Source organism: Solanum verrucosum, unplaced genomic scaffold (genome assembly GCF_900185275.1).
Source record: "Solanum verrucosum unplaced genomic scaffold, falcon-dt-bn FXZP01000205.1, whole genome shotgun sequence".
In the NCBI taxonomy this organism is placed as follows: Eukaryota; Viridiplantae; Streptophyta; class Magnoliopsida; order Solanales; family Solanaceae; genus Solanum; species Solanum verrucosum.
This window is the reverse complement of record NW_026019950.1, coordinates 2044551-2067442: the sequence shown is the minus strand read 5'-3', so window position 1 is coordinate 2067442 and position 22892 is coordinate 2044551. Positions and strand designations below refer to the sequence as shown.

General features: G+C 35.1%; 2 protein-coding genes and 1 pseudogene across 3 annotated transcripts; 2 read left to right on the top strand and 1 right to left on the bottom strand.

The window, feature by feature from the left end:
- Positions 1-4321: 4321 nt before the first annotated feature.
- LOC125813789 (uncharacterized) lies at positions 4322-14900 on the top strand. 2 transcript variants are annotated; one of them, XM_049493259.1, is made up of 12 exons: positions 4322-4437; positions 7268-7340; positions 7432-7812; positions 7899-8113; positions 8802-9119; positions 9347-9557; positions 12167-12259; positions 12409-12500; positions 12688-12805; positions 12909-12994; positions 14245-14296; positions 14375-14900. In XM_049493259.1, exons 2-12 carry the CDS (start codon positions 7332-7334, stop codon positions 14888-14890), a joined length of 2091 nt encoding a protein of 696 aa, XP_049349216.1. In that variant the 5' UTR covers positions 4322-4437; positions 7268-7331; the 3' UTR covers positions 14891-14900. The 2 variants fall into 2 exon arrangements, with proteins under 2 accessions (XP_049349216.1, XP_049349215.1); XM_049493258.1 differs by lacking the exon at positions 4322-4437 and adding an exon at positions 5839-6756.
- A 3220-nt stretch (positions 14901-18120) lies between these two features.
- Positions 18121-19892, top strand: LOC125814009 (uncharacterized). The gene is made up of 3 exons (XM_049493486.1): positions 18121-18185; positions 19363-19681; positions 19770-19892. Exons 1-3 carry the CDS (start codon positions 18121-18123, stop codon positions 19890-19892), a joined length of 507 nt encoding a protein of 168 aa, XP_049349443.1.
- A 604-nt stretch (positions 19893-20496) lies between these two features.
- On the bottom strand, positions 20497-22484 carry LOC125813900 (uncharacterized; annotated as a pseudogene).
- Between the last annotated feature and the right edge of the window lie 408 nt (positions 22485-22892).

Sequence of the window (22892 nt, the reverse complement as noted above, 5' to 3'; positions counted from 1 at the left end):
TTGGCACCCCCCTCCCCCACCCCAAGTTTTAGTCAAGCTCCAGTCACATTTAACTAGTTCATCTCTTTTCAAGTAAAATTCAACAGCAAAATCCACTTTTCTTTCTGTTATTAATGTTTATTTACATTTTGTGATTTTTACACTATATAACCGTCTACAAAATTAATGGTTGAAAAATGTATAATGTAATTATTTGTGGCGACCATCAAATATACTATAGGGAAAATGGAAAAATATATCCCTTTAACTTTTCGATATAGAAGCTATATCCTTCATTGAAAAAGTGGTATATATATATATATATATATATATATCATTGTCGTTTTATAACTTCATCGTCTAACAAATGATGCATGTTTTTCTTTTTGTGTTAACCTACTGTTATAAATGATGTATATATACCTTCGTCATCTTACAAATTATGCGTGTTTTTCTTTTTGTGTTAACCTACTGTTATAAATGACGTATATATACCTTCATCGTCTAACAAATGAATGCATGTTTTTCTTTTTGTGTTAACCTACTAAATTGAAAAAATCTTAAAATCTTAAAATCTTGATTTTTGTTTCATGTATCTACACTACATTCAAAGCATGAAGATCCTTGAAAATGTTGATTGAAAAATTTTCCTTTCATTAAATTAAAAAACTCTACAATAGACAAATTGTCGTTTACTATTTTCCTCAATTATAAATTAATTATTATTCTAATATGTAGGACTTTGAAATTAATTAAAGTCACACAATGAAGTGGAGGCTTGCATGTAGTGTTGTGTGTGACAAGAAGGTACCACTAAAAGTTAAATGTAAGTTTTATAAAGTGGTGGTTAGAGTGACTTTGTTGTATGGAGCAGAATGTTGGCCATCAAGAACTCTCAGGCCGAAAAAAGTATCAGGGAGATGTAATTAAATAGGATATGACACATTTTCAACTTACCGAAGACATGACCTTAGATAAGACATAAGAGGTTATAAAAGTCCCAAATTAGTATAAAGGATGGTAGGTAGTTAAGAGTTGTCTTATAACTATTTACTAGTCTATTCATATATTTGGCTTGGTGGTAGTATAGAGCAATGTGTCGGTTGTAGTTTTAGCCTATCCAAATATTCTTTGGCTTTTGATATCTGATATCACCTATTCATGTGTTTGGGTGACTACACCTTGCAGTTGTTATTACAATTTCTTACATATATATAATGCATTGCTTTGCTTTGCACTAGTCGTGTTATTGTAGTTCTTACTTTTGATATTCAATATCGACAATTGTTTACTATGTTTTGATTATCGCACTAGTTTGTTGTTCTTACTCCCTTCCACATTTTTTGGGTATTTGAATTTGCTATATTTGAGTCGACTAGTTTCACGGCACGTGCATTGCACGTGTGTATCATATATAGTATACAATTTTGTAAAATAGAATTAATATTACTAAATTAAAGTTTTTTAGTAAATAATTATAATTTTAAAAACATAGGACAAGTGTTTTTAAATGATTAATACAGTTTGTGATAAAGTTACTTGTATTTTGAGATCAAAATGACCAGATATTATTGAAATATTTCAAAATACATTCAAAGTTTATATATGGGGAGAAATTGACATTTCTTTAGTAATATTATTATTTACTTCACTCAATTTTGTAAACAAATATATCCAACAAATTTTTTTAAAAAAATATCAATACAAAAATGTCACCAATAGTCTTTCCTTTTGAGGTTATGAACATAAATGATGGGCAACATTTAAGTATAATTTTTCTCTTAAATATTTATACTTGAAATTTAGTATGTGCATGACACTAATAAGGATAACCATAAATATTTCAATATTTTATCTTTATACGTAATCTATCTTTTACCAATTAATATTTGAGTAAGACTATCACAGAGAGGTAGTTCTACAAAAAAAGAAGATATTTTATTGTTATAACGAATGATGGTTAAATTGAGGCTTGAGTGTATGTCAATTATTTAGCTTGACCAATTCTTTGTTTTATATATACATATATATTTCAGTAGCATAATTTAATTTTAATATATGAACAACATCACCTTTGGTGAAAAATATTTCATTTCTTTAAATTTCTACCGTATCTTTGTAGAATTGTAGTCTTCTCCTTTTTCATGCCACATACATATCATATAGTTGTTGCCTAATGAAAGTATCTAGTATCTTATAGAAGTTATATCGTGATATAAACTATTAAACTTTTTCAATAATAAAAATTAATAGATGAATAAAATTTAAAGTATTGTTTATAGAATCTTTAATTTAATTTGAGATTATTTTATGATCAATCACTATTTTCTTATCTATTTTTGTATAGCTAACAAGGAGTGTATCTTGTGACATAAAATTTTCTCAAATTAAAATGAACACAAAATAATAGGAAAAAAAATATATGGAACGATACATAGCCAATGAAGAAGGAAGACGAAAATAAATGTTCATGCTATATTCACTGTAGTGTTCCATTTGATTAAAATCTCTTGTCACCAACACTTTACTTTCTTCGTTCCTTTTTACTTACATATCTATTAAAAAATAATTATTACCATGTCTATATTATCATATTATAAGTAAAAGTGAAAAACTATTTTTGAAATAGTGGATTTAGCATCAAAACTAATGATTCAATGGACTACGTTGATGCCCGTTGTTTTAGCAACATCAGAAAGAAACTGCTTCATTTGAGGGTAAAAAAACTAAAAAATAAAAAACCAAAGAAGAAATATCTTACCCAAATCATGTGACATTTTTCATAGTTGTTTATTATTATTGTCTTTCCCACAACTTTTTGTCACTGTTAACTCATGGAAATCATAAGAAAAAATACGAATGTGAATTTATGAATGATTTGCTACAATTTGTTCACCAACTCTTTCTTATATGGTACCTCATATTTCGTTAAATTTTGAACTTAATCAACTGTTGCAAATAACCTTGAGATTTTTTAAGAAGAAGAAGAATATAAAATTTTAAAAAATCGTAGTTTAAAAGTGAGAAGAAACCCTCTTTTTATAGCTAACAAATAGTAGTATGAATTAGTGTTAATTGTTCCTTATCAGAAAAGTTACAATCTTTTTGAAAAAGTCACTGTTCATCGAAAAAATCAGAGAGAAGGTCCAAAATAGTCCTTCATCTTTGGGTTAAGACGCAAAGTCATCCTTGAGTTTTCACATGGAGCACTAATAGTCTCTCATGTTTGCAATATTGGTGCACTTTTGGTCCTCCCCTAAACTTTTACCTATTTTTTAACATTAATTTTTTCCACAATTTTATGTAAGTAATGTCCAATCGTCTTTTTATATATTTAGTAGAAATAATAACTCTATGTGAGAGAAGGTGAGAAGAAGAACACCTTGTTGTGTTCAATAGAAATATTACTACAACTAAACTAAGAACATCTTAACATATGACGTTGCAAGAGAAGAAAAAACTGTACTATTGCAAGTGAAATTGTCTTGATGAACCTTTCGACTTTACCTACCATACGATTTTTACTAAACAAAATAAAGTGTTCTTCTTCTCACATTTTCTCACATGGAGTTATTATTTATACTAAATATATAAAATGACGATTGAACATTCCATACATAAATTATGGATAAAATCAATGTTAAAAAATAGGCAAAATTTTGGAGAGGACCAAAAGTGCACTAATATTGCAAACATGGGGGACTATTAATGCTCCATGTGAAAACTCAAGGATGACTTTGAGTCTTAACCCAAAGATGAAAGACTATTTTGGGCCTTTTCTCGAAAAATCACAACCTTTTGCAAAAGTCACAACTCATCGGAAAATGCACAACTCTTCGGAAAAGTCACAACCCTTCAAAAAAATCACAACTCATCGAAAATGTCAAAACCTGTCAAAAAAGTCGCAACCTTTCGGAAAAGTCACATCTCTTTGAGAAAATCACAATCCTTTAATATGAAAGGGTATCTACTTTTAATACAATAAAAATAATTAAATTGAGTATATTTAATTGGGGATATTATAATAATTCAACATTCAGTTTAGGAGTCATGCTTTTAAGATAGTATAGATATAGATATAGATAATGTCTCGGAAACAACGTCTGACAGATGTTTTTTGTTTTAAAAAGATTATGCATTAATTTAAAGATAATTACTTTTAAATATAACTTTTTTGACAAGAAATATTAAGTCACACTGACACATACGCACACTACACTAATTTTTTATTGAGTATTTGGAACTACATCTATGTGTATATAAGATTAATTGCTCAAAATTTTGGCGCGCTTTTAATTATTATTTATTTATTTATTTTAAGAAAACCTGATGCCCTGATTGAGAATTAGGATTAAAGCCCTAGAACCAAAGACAGAAAGTTCTTGGGTTCACTGCTCTCGTTGCCGGTCGCCGGTCGCCGGTCGCCTGTTGCCGTCAACTCTATTCACGGCTACTACGGTAAGTTCCCTCTCTCTCTATATATATTTTTTCTTCCAGAGTTCTATTAATCTTTTGTTTTAATAATCTATGATTGCAAAGGTTTGGTTTTTTGTTGAGAGTACAATTAAGTAAATAAAAGTGTGTTCTCTCTTTAACAGTTGCTTGACTATTTGTCCCTGTTAGAGTTGTTCCAGAAATGTCTGCGATTGAGTAAATAGCTCTACGAACGAACGGATCATGGTCACACACTTCCAACAGTTTAATGTAATGTTCTATAGTGGTATGGTTCATTGGATAATATGGAGTATCTATGATTAAGTTTTGGTATTATACTTTGTTTCGTTCAAGTTATAAATTTCTCCCGGGATAACAGGATAAATCAGGATAAATTTATACCTTCAACCAAATAACAAAGTATTTTGATCCAGGATATCTCAATTTATCCCATTTAACTAGGTGTTATTTTATCCCACCTCTCACGTGGGATGGGATAATTTAGTTCGCAAACCAAACAACCCTTAGAGAATTTGAGGATGTTTAGTTTGTGTTGTTATTGAGATTCTATCAAGCAGATTCGTAGCTCTAATTGTATGCATCTATCTAGTTGTTTACTTTTTCTTGTTTTCCTTATTACAACTTAAAAGTTAACAGTTCCATTTTTTTTTGAACTGTTTTCTTATTTTATAATTCAGTCTGAAAATGAAGTTTATCATGAATGACTTGCGGAGTCAAATGAATGCTTAATGTTTTTACAATTGCATTCCGCCTTTATTTTGTTGGGGTAAGCATGACTGCTTGAGTTTATTGGTGATTTCACCTTCCAAAATAAACCCCAAAGACACATTTTGATACATTGAACATGCTTGTCACAAAACCAAAATTAATATCTCGCTAGATTTTTTTCCTGATAATTTCTCGCTAGCTCACCATATAAACCAACTTAATTGGAAATTCAAATAAACGAAATATTGAACCCTTTTCAGCTATTCCCTGAAAAAAATAATTCCCCACCCCCCTCTTTTGGCTCATTTCTCTCCTCTTTGTTCCCATTCAGAACCCTTTCACCCTCTCTCCGTCGGAGTTCACCAAGTTCAGAGCTGCCAACCAAATACCGGCAGATTATTGTTGATTTTAAGTGAAGAGATAATGTTCATTCAACTTCAGCATCTTCCCTGGTTTTGTGGTACTCATTTTGTCCGAGAAAAAAATCCCTATAACAGCAAAATCACCATTTCCTGATTCCCCTTCAAAATTGTCTGATTTTAGGAGATCTTTAAACTAATCTAGGCTCTAGAATGTTTGTCTAAATTGTTTTGAGGAATGAGCATGATAAATATGGGGTGTGTATTTCAGATTCTGGTTGAAACTTTCTGCCATGTTTTTTGGGGACAATATGTGTGAAACAATTCCTCAAGTCTCTATTTCACTTAGGATAACAAACTACGAAACTGATTTTCCGTCTAGGAGTTCTGCAAGGATGTGTGTTCTGGAAATTCATTTATAAGCATCTTGCAGTGTATATTTTGTGTAATTGTTATTGCACTTCCCTTTTTTGTTTGCTAAATAGCTGATGTAAATGCATGCCGCCTGAAAGTTCACCTCTCATAGCAGTATTTTATATAGATTAAAGTCATCCAAAAAGAAGGATTCTCTATTTGCTGATGTTCTTTTGACTTGAACAAACCAAACATGAGTGTAATGTAATCCCACCAAAATTTGAATAATAATCTCTGTATATTTTTCAAAGGGTGGGGGAGAGTTTCCAATGCTTAAGCTCTACACATTTCTATTCAGATTGATAGGCCAAATTTTCTGTTGGATTCAAGGAATCCCAAAGTTCACTATCCTTAAGATTTTCTGCTGATGGACACAAATAGAGCACATGACCAAGGAAAAAAAGGCAATGAAAAACATAGTAGAGGTTTCATAGCTTAGTATTCATAGCAAATAAGAAGAAAATTAGTAGAGCATCTATATGGTATACCATTTTATACTATTGGAGGATTGATCTGTATACTTCGAAGGGTCAATTCTGAATTTCAAAAATTCAAGTGTAAATGCGGGCTTTATAAAAAAGTGAAGAAAAAGAAGAGAGTGAAACCATGGACTCATGGGGCATTACATCAGCAACAACAATGAGATAGGAAAAAACAGGATAATTGTAGAATGAAATCAGTGATATGAAGGAAGTGATCCTTTTATTTAGATTTTTGGTTCAACTGGTTGTTTATATCTGCAATTTTCTGTGGTATTCTGTTCGGTGCAAGGAGACCGCCAAATCAGTACTTCTTCCAATGCCTGCTCCCTTTTTGATAGGGACTTTCTTACTGGTAGTAGGTATGGACTTAATTTCCTCCATCAACTGCGCACCCAATAAACTTGTTCTCTTAACAGGGAATACAAAGAGGTTTGAAAGATCTAATCCTCCTAGTATTAAAACAAAAGATCCATATTGCTGCTTTCATGTAGTTTGTGCTGTTCTTGCTCACCCAAGGTTGTTGCGTGGAGGTCAATTAAATGAATTGAGAATCATGAGGTCTCAGGTTCAAATCCCAACGAAGGCAAATACATTAGGTGATTTCTTGCCATCTGTCTAAGCCTTGGTGGATAGAGTTACTTGGTACCTTTGCTGATGGAGGTAGCAAGTATCTTGTGGAATTAGTAGAGGTACGGGCAAGCTGGCCCGGACACTACTGTTATCAAACAGAAAGAGTAGTTTCTGCTGTTTTTGGTTTTGAACTGACCTGTTCCTGGAATCATGAGCTGCCACTACTTTATACTACTTTTTTTATACTACCTTTTTGTGTTATTAAGTTCCTTTTTTTCCTATTATTTTTTTCTTTTATAGGCTGATATCCTTTGGAACATTAAGATATCCTGGTTGCTGAGAAACTTTAGCACTCTTCAATTCCATGAAGTTTGTAAGTCTCTTCCCTTCTCTGCATATTTGCCTTGCCTGCATATAATTGTAGTACATACTGACATCATGTTCATGGAATCCAACATTTGCAGACATGTTTAAGTGAGGGCAGGGGCTACTATTTCCCACCATGCCACATAGTTAATATATGTGGTTTCCGGGTGTTACTTGACTGCCCTTTGGACCTTTCAGCCCTAGCTGTATTTTCTCCCCTACCAATTGTTATTTCTTCCCTGCTTGATGAGAAAGCTTCTATTCATAGTGGCCAAAGTTCATCAAATTCAGAGTCTGTAAGACAGGAAGTTTCAGAGCTTCTTCATTCCAAAAATTTGATACAGGCTGAGCCTTGGTATAAAACTGTGAAAAGCTTGCAGCTTTGGAGTATTTATTCCATAGATGTGGTACTAATCTCAAGTCCTATGGGTATGCTAGGGTTACCTTTTCTTACCCGCCTCAAAGACTTCAGAGCAAAGGTGATAGAAAGGATATTTTCTTGCATTTATAAATACAATGAACCTTATGCTGGTAAATGTTTTTTTTAATGTGGTTATCTCATTAGATATATGCAACGGAAGCAGCTTCCAGACTAGGGAAGCTGATGATGGAGGACCTTATTTCCATGCATATGGAGTTGAGACAGTTCTATGGACCTGAAGAGTCTGGTTGCCCTCAATGGATGACATGGGAAAAACTTGAACTACTTCCTAGGGCACTAAAGGATATTGTTTTAGGCAGTGAAAGGACAGAGCTCGGTGGATGGATGTCCATATACAGGTAACACTTCTTATTTCATTTCATTGAAAGATCTATTTTGTCACATTTCTTGTGATTCATCAATTAGTGTGTTCCAACTTACTAGAACTAGTCTGCTACTTGCACCTATGTTTTAAAATGCTAGCTGTGCTTTTTTTTTTTTGTAGGATGGGCTTGGATGTAAATGTTCTAGGTGATACAAACACAGAGAAATAACGTACCTTAAAAAAATGAGGAACACATGATTCAGGGATCTCATAATTTTTTCCACCAATGCAAGCACACAACCTTTTCATCCTAAATTCGATATACTAGTTTAAGTCATAGTCTTCAATTATTTCTATGAACTTGAGGATATGCTTTTGCAAATGAGTTGTCTGCTCAATAGAGTGGGCATTACACTGCGACATGAAAATAGTATTGATTTTCAGCTTGGGATAAGAGTGGAAAGTATGTAGCAGTTAGTTCCGTTTCAGTACCATATATAATTACATGTGGATGCATATTTTCGGTTTAAAACTTACTGACTTGGAAATGGACAGTTTTACAAGTTCTGTTATGAATCTGAATGTTCATCCCAGTCTGAAAGAAAAGGACCTGGTGCTCATAGCCAGTTGTCAAAAATGAAAAAGGAAACAGAGAAACTAAGTTCTATGTGTTTGTTATGGTTTGATGCTTGTTGATCCGCAAGTAATAAGAAAAATTTCAGTGCAGCTGATATGAAGGGTTGCATGGAGAAGGTTCAATTCCTTAAGTATGCTGAAGAAGCCTACTATAATGGCTCATTGACCATAAAAGCATTGAGTTCTGGTTTAGAGATAGGTGCTTGTAATTGGAATATTCTAAGTCCAAAAGGAAACATTATTTATCTTTCTGGCTCTGTTTTTGCATCAGCAACTGCAACCAGTTTCGATTACAAAGCTCTTGAAAGAAGTGATGTTCTATTATATTCAGACTTCACAGCCTGCAATGATGTTGATGGTGAAAAGAATGATTTCCCTCCTGCTACTGGCAGTTCCTATTCAAGGTACATTCCTTTTGTATTAAATGGAATATTATATATACTACTGAAGCTGTCCAGCATGCATATGTGAGATAAGATTTATAGGCTAGGTTTTTTCTCTTTTTCCTTTCAAAGATTATCTTCTCCTGTTCTCCATCCATCGTTTGGTTCATCTTTATTCATCTTCCTCCATACCATTACATATTTTCTGGAAGGGAAGTAATGATCTTTGAAACTTGGCACACGTGCAGTAATATTGGTAGTTGTTGGGAAACAATACCTGAATCATGGCTTGATTCAGATGAGTACTCTGAAGAGATGGAAAAAGTATCTTTTATATGTTCATGTGCATTGGACACTATCAGTGATGGAGGATCAGTCCTTATTCCCATTGGACGGCCCGGAGTCATGTTGCAGCTGTTGGAGAACATATCACTTTCACTAGAATCTTCAAATTTAAAGGTATGTTGTAAGATTGCATGTTTGTGCAGTTATATCAATTCTTCAACAAGTGATTAGGTGATTGTCACATCAAATTTAAAGGTATGTTGTAAGATTGCATTTTTGCTTACAATTATGTAAAGATTGTTTTAGACCACAAATTTCAAAAGACTTTTTTTCTTAAACACTGTGCCAAGTTAAAGGGTGCCACATAAAATGGGACTGAGGGAGTGTAAAATATTTGTAACAATTATGTTAGTCAAGTGTACACTATCTTAACTATTACTATTTCCTATCAAGAATCTCAACAATTAGGAAACTTGCCTTTGTTTGATGTAACTCAAAAATCCTATGTAAGTGTTAGAATACGTATAGGTTTATACAATCCTATTAGAAGAGGAATAAGTTTATACAATCCTATTAAAATAGGAATATGTTTATACAATCCTATTAGAATAGGAATATGAATAGAAATAGAAATAGTATCCTACTTGGTAAAGGATTGTATTCTAGGGTCTATAAATAGGGTCTCAATGTAATAATGTAAACAACAATTCAATAATATTCTTTTTCAATATTTCTCATATGGTATCAGAGCCTACGATCTTGGTAGAGAATCAAAGAGCTTCCATTGCCGGCGGGTGGCTATGACCCATATATGTTGCCCGTCTGGCCAATGATTATGTTAACAAAAGTAAGACTAATGATACATGCATGAACCCTATATTCAAGGGAAGAAACTTAGACAAACAGGTCACCGTGCATCAATTTCCGGTGACTTTCTAGGGCTGTTTTGTGTCAACCCCATATCCGTCGGTATTTGTGTAGCACCGTGCCATCTTTCCGGTGACTACTTTTTCATATTTAATTTATGTAGCATCGTGCCATCTTTTCGGTGACTACTTTCTCATATCTAATTTGTGTAGCACCGTGTGATCTTTCCGGTGACTACTTTTTCATATTTGATTTGTGTAGCACCATGCCATCTTTCCGGTGACTACTTTTTCATATTTAATTTGTGTAGCACCGTGCCATCCTTCCGGTGATTTTTATTTTTTTGTATATCTGATTTGCGCAGCACCGTGCATCTCTCCGGACTACTTTTCATATTTAGTTTGCGTAGTACCGTGAATTTTTACAAACTACTTTCTCATAACTGAGTTGCATAGCACCGTGTGTCTTTTTAGTGACTCCTCAGACTTGATTTGCGTAGTTTCATTCGTCTTTCCGGTGACTCCTCAAATTTGATTTGTGTAGGGTTGTGCCATCATTCCAACCCTACCCATATACTTTCTTTTTTTCAGTAGGATCGTGCCATCATTCCGACCCTACCCATATTATTTCTCTTTTTCAAGAGGGTTGTGCCATCAATCCAACCTTTCATATATAATTTCTATTTTCTAGTTGGGTCGTCCATCATTTCGACCCTACCCATATAATTTTATTTCTTAGATTGTGACCATTTTCAGCCATCAAATCTAATACTCCAGCGTATGAGCATGTTCCGGCCAATTTTGCGGTGACTTTCTTGTTTAATATTGACTATCTATTAATTCCAACATGATCCATATACTTTGTACTAGATTTTGAACACTTTGTTGCTCAGGTGGAGTTTAGTAGCCTTGTATGTCGATTATGTGAGTCACTCTATGGTCTGAAACAGTCTTTGCAAGTTTGGTTTGGGAAGTTCAACACTATAATTTTATCACTCTGTGTTTTATCGGCATTATGCATCAAATTCAGTATTTCATGAGAAGACCAAGCACATTGAGATTGATTGTCAATTTTGTGAAGTCGAGTGATCAACTTGCAGATATCTCACCAAGCCCCTCTCATCAGTCCTTGTATTAATTACATTTGTAACAAGCTAGGTACATGAATTGTATGCACTAGCTTGAGGGGGAGTGTTAGAATAGGAATAGGTTTATACAATCGTATTAGAATAGGAATAGGAATAGAAATAGAAATAGAAATAGAAATAGGAATACTAAATAGTATCCTACTTGGTATAGGATTGTATTCTAGAGTCTATAAATAGGGTCTCAATGTAATAATGTAAACAACAACAACAATTCAATAATATTCTTTTTCAATATTTCTCACAATAAGTATTTATGTTGTTAGCCAAATGCTTCAACAATTTTTTTTTTCTTTTTTTCTTTTTTTCTTTTCATCTTAATAATTTATTGGAATTTGAGTTCAACGATCTCCAGGAATTTTCTGAAACATGAGACTATCTTTTCTTAATCGGTATGAAAATTGAGTTTACTTTCAGTGAGGGGAGATCCATAGCATTTGTCCCCATATCTTCCAGTGCGGTTTGTTGGACTTGCTATTGGAGATATAAATTCAGAGTTGATATTAATTGTAATCCTGATAGTGTGAAGGAATGAGCATCGAGAGACTTTGTCTCCCAGATATTAGATGCACTTGTGGACAATTGCCATCCGTTGTGCAAAAAGTTAGTTTTGAATCTGTCTCTGATCAATGCACATGGACAAGAGTCCTCCAATTCTTAAGTTTTGCTTTGTTTTTGTATCTAATTTTAGTACAGTTGGTTGTGGATACCTAACTTTGTGTCAGGTGAAATATGTTTTTCATGTTATAAACTGGATGTTTGTGTGCTGTAGGTTCCTATATACTTTGTTTCTTCTGTGGCGGAAGAGTTGTTGGCATTTTCCAATATCATACCTGAATGGCTGTCCAGTCAACTGCAAGAAAGAGTACTACATTAACTGATTATCACTATGAATCTTGTGATTTTAATCCTTTGCTGTTAAAACAGAAGTCACAAGTCACTGTTACCATCTTTTTTTTAAAGTCACAAGTAGAGATAATGTATTTCCTTTTGTTTTATGTTGTGGATCCACAGTTTTGTTCTGGGCAACCACTATTCACGCATATTCAGCTGTCAAACGAGAAAAAGCTCTTTGTATCTCCTGCAATACATTCATCAAAATTCCTGTAAGATATACTCTGTCCCCTCATGTCAAGATATAAGCTAAAGAAATGAGCACAGTAACCTGCTTAAGAAGCTTGCCGTAGACAGTATTTTATCTTTATTACACTTTTCTATCCTTTTACATCTTTTGACTTCATTGTTGTCTGTGACTGTCAACATCATTGACGTAGTCTAATGTTATGTGTTTAGAACAAGTTGGCAGGAACCTTGCATAGTATTCTGTCCTCACTGGAGTTTGCGACTTGGCCCTGTTGTCCATCTCCTTCAACGTTGGTGTGCAGATCCTAACTCGTTGCTTATCATTGAGGTGCCTAACTGCTATATGATTTTTCATATTTTCAGATCTTATGCACCTGGTTGTTTGACTAATGTGAGGCTTGACTATATTTTTAATGTCTCACATTTCACAGGAAAGAGCTGATATCAAGTTGGCTTTGTTGCCTTTTGAGCCAATGTCAATGAAGGTCCTTCAATGTTCATTCATCTCTGGAATAAAGTAAGCTTACTCTTTTTGATCCCCTATCTCATGCGTGGCAGACAGCACACTCTTTATAGGTTTGGTGCTATATGTGTAGTTTATTCACTAAATTTGCAACTAGGATTAAGAGGTGCCTTATGAAAAAGAAGCAGATAAAGGATGTTTGTTGGAAAAGTAGAGAATGTTTGATCGAAAGTCACTTTACTGCTTACCATATGATTATCTTTTCTAGGAACTTTATAGTAGAGTTTTGGAATTAATGAAGAACCATTAGATTGCGCTCCTGGATGGTTTAGGAACCGATCCCTTTTAGTGTGAGTTGATTTATCCAGCAAACAATAAAGTTGAAATGTTTACTGGTTTATTTCTCATTTAAAGGAGTCTGGGGAGGTGGTATAGTGGTTTAGTCATTTTCTCTACAGAGTAGTGGTTAGACCAATTTTGTTGCAAGGGGCAGAGTGTTGACCAGTCAAGAACTCCTATGTTCAGAAGATGCAAGTTGCAGAAATGAGTATGCTAAGATGGATATGTGGGCATACTAGGAACGATGAAATTAGGAATGAAGATATCTAGGACAAGATGGAAGTGGCCTCCGTGGTGGACAAGATGAGGGAAGCAAGGTTGAGATGGTTTGGGCGTGTGAGGAGGAGATATGTAGATACCTCAGTGAGGAGGTGCGAGAGGTTGGATATATTGGGTATGAGGAGAAGTAGTGGCAGGCTGGAAAAAGTATTGAGGAGAGATTAGACAAGACATGGCGCAACTTCAGTTTATCGAGTACATGAGTGACATGACCTTAGAAGGGTGTGGAGGTTATGGATTAGGGTAGAAGGTTAGTAGGTAGTGGAGTGTTGTCTGATGTAGTATTAGCCTTATTCTTGTAGTGTATTGCTTTTGATTTCTATCATCATTTGTTTATTGTTTATTGTGTTTCGGTTATCGCATTATTTTGTTGTCTAATTCCTTATTAGTTGCTATGTTTTCTTCATTGTTGTTTTTTCCTTTTTCATACCTACCTTGTTTTGTTGTACTCGAGTTGAGGGTCTTCCAGAAACAACCTCTCTATCTCCACGAGGTAGGGATATGGTTTGCATACACTCTACCCTCCTCAGGCCCCATTGTGAGATCTCATTGAGTATGTTGTATAATTATCAAGTTCACTCGAGTGATTGTTTCTATGTTATTTCAAGTAGGTACAGATCTGTAGCTCTTCAATTACCTTTCTGGCTCGTCTCATTACAAATACAAACTTCATTTTCTGTTTGCAGGCTAAAGAAAGCTATACCTTTACTAAAGATATTACAACCTAAACATGTGCTGGTAGGCTCTCTCTTCTGCTCTAAGAAACTGAACTGTTCAATATATTTCTATAACTACTGCCTCTCTTGCTCTTTTCAGGTCCCTGAGAGTTTGAGGCCCCATATTAGCTGTTGGAACCCCAAATTTTCGGTCCATAGTTTCTCCGAAAATGAAACTGTAGTTGTGCCCAAGTTGAAAACATTTGCAGATATGGACATTGCCATGGATATGGCTTCTGAGCTGCTCATTGATACAAAAATGATACAGGGAAAAAATATTGCAAGATTAAAGGGAGAGTTGCTCATTGAGCAGGGAAAGTATCGGTGTGTTCTTAGAAACAAGCAAGTGCTTTCTTCACAAGTTAGGCCATTGCTATTTCTGGGTAGAGTTGACTTGGACTCCCTTCTGATGGCTTTAAAGAAGATGGGTATGAAAGTAGCTGCACAGCATGCCCAGAGTACTGATGGATCAGAAAATGTATCACTTATATTCATCTCGGAGCCCAATGAAGCCTTGATAGAGGTTACATCAACTCAAACCACGATAAGCGTTGGTGATGAGACTACTGCTTCCCTGGTTTCTGAGGCTGTTCGTAGCACTTTAGTTTGTTTCTGATAAAAGATGGCCCTTGTATATACCTAGATGCCAATGGTTTAAGAAGATTTTGACTAATTTTCAGCTTCGAGGAGAAAACAGTTCTTTTAACTGGGAATGGAGGTTGGGAGTTGTAACGAAGGGCAGTCTTGCAGCGTCTTTTTCCCCAGTCAAGCACTGGTCACTGCCCTGTTGATAGATACTGGAACAAAGAGAGTGCATGCATATTCTCTAATATTTGTACTATTGTTTTGGTGATACCTGTATCTCTTCGCGCCAAAAAAGAAGATTTTCTTAGAAAATGGATTTCTCGTTACCAAAGTTCTCGAATGAAAATCAAAGACAGATTTGGGAAAACATAGATAAATGTGTCTTCCAATGAGGTTCTTAAATTTTTCCAGAAATGCCAATGAAACAGTTGAGATTGGAGCGATTGTCATGATAGTTCACATAAATTAAGTCTAAGTTTGACTAACCTAGTTCCAAAATGGTTTTAAATGATAAATCACACCTATCTATCTACTGTTTTATATGACATTACATTCGAAAGTTAAAAAACATTATTCTCAATTTACGATACCATACACGGGTAAATATGATCGTTTTATAGAAGTAGTGATTTGCGAAATCAAGAGGAGATATGCACTATATAGAGTTGTTCCTCTGCAAAGACTATACCCAAATAAAACCAGTCTCTCATCCTGGTTTGTTAAAAATTCAAATTCTTAACTTGAAAAAGATCCAAACTCTATAGCTTAACACAATTTGTAAATATATAAATTTATTATAAAAAATAATGTTCAAATTGAGATGAAAAACTAAATGACTTGACCATCGTATTTCAGAATACATATTAAGGTAAATAAATCAAACTAAATTGCACGTTCATGCTTTTAAAATGTTGAATTTAATAGCTTTTCACGATGTATATAATATTTTTTATAGCCATTATGAAAGCTCCTAAAGAAAAAGGGGGTCTTTGTGTAATGACCCTCCTGGTCATTTCTGCATCTTGCCTTCTATGTTTCGTTTAGAGTGTTCTTGTAGCGACCCCAAGCCATTTATGACTTGCTGGGACTGACAGTTCGGTCACCTGGTCGTTCGTTTGGTTATGGTGCGAATTTTAGTGTTTTGGAGCTTATGAACCTTGAACGATCATTTTCGATCAAAAGTTCAAGAAGACGACCTCAGAATAGAATTCTGACGGTTCCATCAGCTCTGGAATGGCCAAATTAGGCTAGTAGCATAGTTGGCACGAGTATTGAGGCCTTCGATGCGAGTTTGGATCATTAGGTGTTTTAACCTTTGAAATTTGGCCTAAGGTTGACTTTGATCAACATTCTTGGAAAACGCGCTCGGACGAAAACTCCATCAGCTCAATTAGCTCGGAAATGTTGAGTTTGGTTAAAATGACTTTTGGAATGGGACCCACTTTTTATCGAGATGACCTCTGATGGAAATTTTGACTGCGCCGTTGAGTCTGGAATGTCGAATTTAGTAGGGTAGCATATATGTTTTATTTTTATCGGGTACCGAACGAATTCCGAACACCCCGTCGGAGACTTTGAAGAATATTGCCAAAGCTGAGATCTGGTGCAACTCTTTAGCGACCAGAGTTTGGGCCTTTAACGGCCATCTTTTGGGTTTTTAGCGACCAGTTTCGCCCTTTATAAACCCCAACTTAGTTTTATTCCTCATTTTCTTTAAAGTGCGATAACTTGAGCTTTGGAGCTCCATTCTGGCGATTCAAAAGGCAAAGTTGTGAGATTTTTCGAGGACAACTCGTTGGTGAGCTCAGAATCTGATTTGGGGTCCCTGTTCGAGGTCCGAATTCAACAATTCCTGAGTCCATTTTGAGGGGATTTTCGAGGAGAGCATTGTGGTGTTGTTGGAATTTAATTTCTATAGACCATCCGTTTCTGAGTGGCAGCGTTTCGAGGCCGTTCAGAAAGGAAGAGCTCCGAATGAGTGATTTTGGGGCGCGCGTGATCGACCTATAGGTAGGCTACAACTTACTTCTCTTAGATTGAGCTTGAGAGTGTGAATGCATGTTGATTAGTTGGGATTTGGGGTTGGTAATTATTGAATCATGCATAGGTGTTTAGAAATCATGTTTCAGCCTCTTTCGAGAATTATCGGGTAACTGTGAGCATGCTATGTGTTACTAATTGACCCTCCTTGCTATGTGTAGTGCTTGAATGCTTGATTACTGTTTATCTGAAGCATGTTGGGCCTTAGTTTAGGTTTGACTAGGGCTTGCCTTAGAAATACATGATTCGAATTCGATAGGCGTTAGTTTTACCCCGATATCGCTCGGCCGGCTTAGATCTCTGTAGACTGGTGTAGTAGACTTGAGTCTGATAGTTTGGGTCTTACTTAGGTGATACACTTGCTCCGACGATAGCTATCCTTATTTTTCTCGATATTACAGCTTCACGAGTTACGTCAGCGACACTAGTTCTGCTTCGCGATTTGAATTTGATTTTTGATTCAGTTCCAAGGACTTATATTGATTGGCTAAGTGTGGACGGTGTTCCACAGACATTTATGAGCATGGATCGATTGAGACTTTTTCAGCAGTTATATTGGCACCTTTATAGAGCATCCGGTTTAAGGTCCGGCCTCTATCACCCAAATATTTATATAGAGCATCCGATTTAAGGTACGACCTCTATCGCTCAGATACTTATATAGAACATCCGGTTTAAGGTCCGACCTCTATCACTCAGATACTTATATAGAGCATCCGGTTTAAGGGCCGGCCTCTATCGCTCAGATACTTATACAAAGCATCCGGTTAAAGGTTCGGTCTCAGTTACTTGATACTTGGGTACTTTTGGTGAGCATCCGGTTCGAGGTCCGGCCTCCGTACTGTCAGATTCTACTAATTAGGGTTGAGGTTCTGGTTCGATGTTCTCCGCTTTTGGGTTCTCATATGCAGTTCTCTTTAGTTATAGTTATTTTGTGTACTCGTCGGGCTTATGGGGTCCGTTCGAGTTTTAATTAAACTTGCGCACGAGTACCTTCTGGCTTATGGGGGTCCAGTTAGGTGTAGTTAGTTATAGATTAATTTAGTTAGTTCTTTCTACACTCGTGTGCATTCCATTGTTACTTAGATTTCTGCTCTTAACCTTTGTTTGTGTTATTCCTTCTTTTCATATTGCCTTTACTTTTCAAGTTCAGTCGGCCTATGATGCCTACTGGGTACCTGCTGTTTTGGTACTCATGCTACATTCTGCATCTATTTCGTGATGCAAGTTCGAGCACCAGTGGCCAGCGTTGATCCAGTTTGGAGTAGTCTTATCCGGAGACGAGGGTGAGCACACGACGTTTTGTACTATTTCAGTCTCCATCTGTATATATAGACTTGTCTTTTACCTTTCGAGACAGTCCAGTCTCTGTGGTCCACTTTTGGGATTTGTACTCGTTTTGTCAGTAGCTCTGTACTAGTGACTTCCAGTTTCTATGAGGGATCTTTATTTGTATTTATGTTTTGGGTTGCTTCCGCCTGTGCATATTGTTATCTTAAATTTTGCCAACTCTTGTTTAGTTTCTGCCCTCAGACCCATTGTTGTTCCGGGTTGGCTTACCTACTGGTGAGTTATAGTAGGTGCCATCATGACTCGAGGAATCGGGTCGTGACACTTTGCTACTTGTCTCTGTGATACATCTTTCTTATACTTAAATCTCTCTATGACTCATAATTTTTGTATAACAAAGATGAAAATTGAAAAAATATACAATTTTAAGATTTCGGAGGAACGTTTTGTTTTAAGATAAAATGTTCTTGATAATATAGTGTATGTATCGAAATTATGAATGTTACCGAATGATCATATGTAAGGTTAATAAAATAGTTTAATCCCGTGCAAACCACATATAATTTAAGTAGTTTTTAAATAATAATGGATGGATTTAAATGCCACATATCTTTCATTTAAGGGCCCTTATATGTTTGGCTAACGTCAACTTCAAATTCGATAGGGAAAAGGGTTAAAAATGCCCTTAACGTATCCCAAATGGTTCAAAAATGCCCTCCTTCCACCTTTTGGTTTAAAAATGCCCTCAACGTTTTTTTAAGGTTTAAAATTGCCCTTTTTTAACAGCCGGCTGACATGGCAAATGTGACATGGATTTTCTTTACCCATTTCAAAATATATGACCCACTTAGTCTAAAAACCCATTTCGAAAAATTTGACCCGATCGTTTTTGGGTCTTTTGTTTCCATTAGCTCTAGTTCTCTTCTTTCTTCTCCTTCAATTCATATGTTTTCCATTCTCTAGGTAATTGCAGGAAGAAAAAGATGGAGAAACTACATCAAGATTTGTCAAGTTGATGTTTTTGCACATGGTTGCACTACAAACTTGACTATGACGTGAATTTCTGCAGGTTTTCTTAGTTCTGTTGTAAGCAAGTTCTTGAATTCAATTTGCTTGGCAAGAAACTATCTTGAAACTTAGGATTTTAAATCATCCTGGACAACTAATTCTTAGGCATAAAATTCATACATTTGTAATTTTGAAGCTAATTATTCATGGTTTAATGAAAGCTGTTGGAATGACATCCCAGTTAGTGGAAATAGAACCAGGAACTACAATGCACTTTTGGGTTCCAACTGAATCCATTCATCCAAACAACAAATTATCAAATAAACCTCCAGTTTTATTTGTTCATGGATTTTTTGCCAATGGAATTATGACATGGCTTTTTCAAATACTCTCCTTAAGTTCAAATTTCGCTGTCTACGTCCCTGATTTACTTTTCTTCGGATATTCCGTCACTACTCGTCCTGAACGATCAACAAGTATTCAGGTATATATCATCTTATCTAAAAATTTAAACGGTTTGTTAATATGTACAATATTTTTAACTATGGATTAATTAATTAATTAATAAATAGGCGGAATGTTTAGCAAAGGGAATGATGAAGTTGGGTGTGGAAAAGTTTTCTGTTGTTGGGCTAAGTTATGGAGGAATGGTTGGGTTCAAGTTGGCTCAAATGTATCCTCACATGGTTGAATAATGTTCATCTTTACATTGTGGGCTTTTATAATAGCTTAAACTTTGACAGAGGAGGAAATGCTTCATGGTAAAATCTTGATTTCATCTAATGTTGACAGATTCATTCTTGGATCATACTATTACCAAAGGAGCCTCAAAGTCTTGATCAACATTATATGGCTTACGTGATGTATTATCAGTTGACTGATGCACCTTCTATCACCGAGCAGCCATAAAAGGAGAATTACAAGGAGAACAAAGAACAAAGTGTTGGTTGCCTAATTGTTTAAGTTCTCCGCAACTTTCAACCACATAACATAATAATACTAAAATAAACTTTTGACAAGTAAACCAAATCAACAATACACACAACTAAACCAAATCTACAACTGTCACAATTAAACAATATTGATATTAGAAAGGTAGCTCTTTGGAGTTGTTACGATTGTTGTCTAACAACTATTAAGAGTACAAAAATCCGCAAAAGAATCAGTTGTTTAGAGTCATTACGATAATTGTGTAACAATCATTAATAGTACAAAAATCAGCAAAAACACTAATTGTTTGGAGTCATTGTTTCATTTTCTCTTTACATAACACTCAAGACAGTAAATACAAAACAAATCCTACATCCCCTTGTCCCCTATAGGCTTAAGTTTGCCAATGTTTCTCTCCCTTGTAGCTTGTAATTGGTTCGAAGTCATTACTTCTTTCCCTTTCCAAGTTACTTTTTTTGGTGAATATGGAAGGTTGGTCGGTATTGATATACCATCGTGATCTCCTTGGAAAGTTATCTTTCTTATCCCAGTATTTATCTTCTTCAGTCTTTCATGAAGTCTAAAATTACTTTCAGACACCACTTTAGGATATAAAGTAGGGTCTGAATCATGCCCTGCTACTATAGAGGTCTGGCTAGAGATCTGACTTGAACCAGGAACATGAATGAAGAAACATACACTTTCTTGAGTGTTTTCTGATTCTGTCAAGGGCACATTATGAGATTCTTGAGAGTTTTCTTCATCTTGGAAGACGTCCTCGTGTTTATCATTGAGCTGCATAAAGAAAAAAAAATCAAATGATGATCGTTAGATATAAAAGGGGAACACATTTATGAAGTTACGATTGTTACCAATGGACATTTTCTTCTGTTATGATTTGGTTTACCACAATAACCACAAGTCATTAACATTCCTTTTCTAGAAGCTGACCAAACCCCCTGCCTATTTTTAGCCTCATCCTTCTCTCTTGTTCTCTTCATCTTTGGTCTACCAACCATCTTAGCTAAAGTAGGGGGCTCCATGGCATGGTGCGGCTCTATCTTCCAAAAAATTTCACCTCTAACAGGTTCGATCTCGTGCTTATATACCATCAAATATGCTTTCTTAGAATACCACCAGTGTATTTCAGCAATAAGGTCAATTTTTTTTATGGCTAAATGCTTTGATGGCATGAGGACATGGTATTCCAGATAAGTCCCATACTTTGCATGAGCATCTTTTAAGTTCTATATTGATTGTATGTCTATCCACACCCTCGGTCACTTCATATCCACAGCCCCCATTAAACTCAACCTTACATCGTTGGGCAATGATCCTGTAGTCATTAAAGAGATGCGTTGCATGTGGTGAAAACTCATTCTTCCAACTTTTAACTTCGGCCTCATGCTTCCTTAACATGATCATTACCTATACAATAATAATCGAAAACAAAAAATATGAACCATCTAATGTTGCACGAACTGAAAAAACAGAAATTTAAAACACCTTAAAACAAATATCTAAAATTCTGATTATTACTCTAAACTAGCAGTTTGATTTAAAGTAGATTAAAAGCGCGATCAAATGGATTAATTTTTCATCATAAACGCTACTGGAATCAAAATGATAACACTTGTTATAACTCAAGTTAAAAACTTTTTCAGTAGCTTAAAACACTTTTTCCTCTTCAAGTTAGAACTTATTCCAATAGCTTAATACATAAATCTAAAAGAATTAACACTTGTTCATATCAGCTATTATGGAATTTAAACGGTTAAATTTTCTAACCTTCACCCTTATTTCTTCAAGCATCTTTATGATTGGTTTTTGTCTGGCCTCTACAATCCATGAGTTGAAGGACTCCATGAAGTTGTTGTCAACAATGAAATTTTTGCATTTGGTGTCAAAATATGCTCTACACCATTTTTCTGGTGGATAGCTCACCAAGGACTTAACAGCCTTCTTATTCAACTCACCCATTTTTGTCAACTGATCTTTGAACTCCTCCTCATATGTACTCCAAGCACACCACCAAAGAAGCTTTTTCAACTCCCCACTTCTGTAATTTTTGCTCCAATTAGCTTCAATATGCCTAACACACCATCGATGATTTGCTTGTGGGCATACATTAGTAACAACATTCAATAAACCCTTCAAAAACATAAATTCAGATTAGTTGCAGAATAATGTACATGAAAACTAGCTAAGAAAAGATGAAATGAACTTAAAATAAAGATACCTTTTGCATATATGATATAAAAGTGACATTTTCACCCGACTTTAAATCCAAAGAATGTTTCAGCAGCTTTAGAAATCAGTTCCAAGTTCTTTTAGTTTCTTTATCTACTACGGCCCAAGCAAGTGGATAGAAATAGTTACTCGAATCTTGTCCCATTGCGACCAACATTATTCCCTTACTTTTTCCTTTTAAAAAGGTGCCATCTAGCCCTATAAAAGGTCGTAAACCTCCTTTCCAGCCTTCCTTTAATGCCTGAAAGCATATATACAGCCTTAAAAATCTTCTTTTGCCTTCTTCCATATCATCTCTTGACAAATTGATCACAACATCAGTTCCTGGATTACTTATCCTCAATTCTTGTGCGTATGCCTCCAACTTGTTATAATCATCCGCGTAACTACCATCTAATTTGTCTAAGACAAGCCTCTTAACTCTCTTCAATTTTGACTCATTCACTTCAAGATCCAAAACAGAATCCAAGTGCTCATTCATGTCTTTAATCTTTAATGCAGGATTATTCTGAACT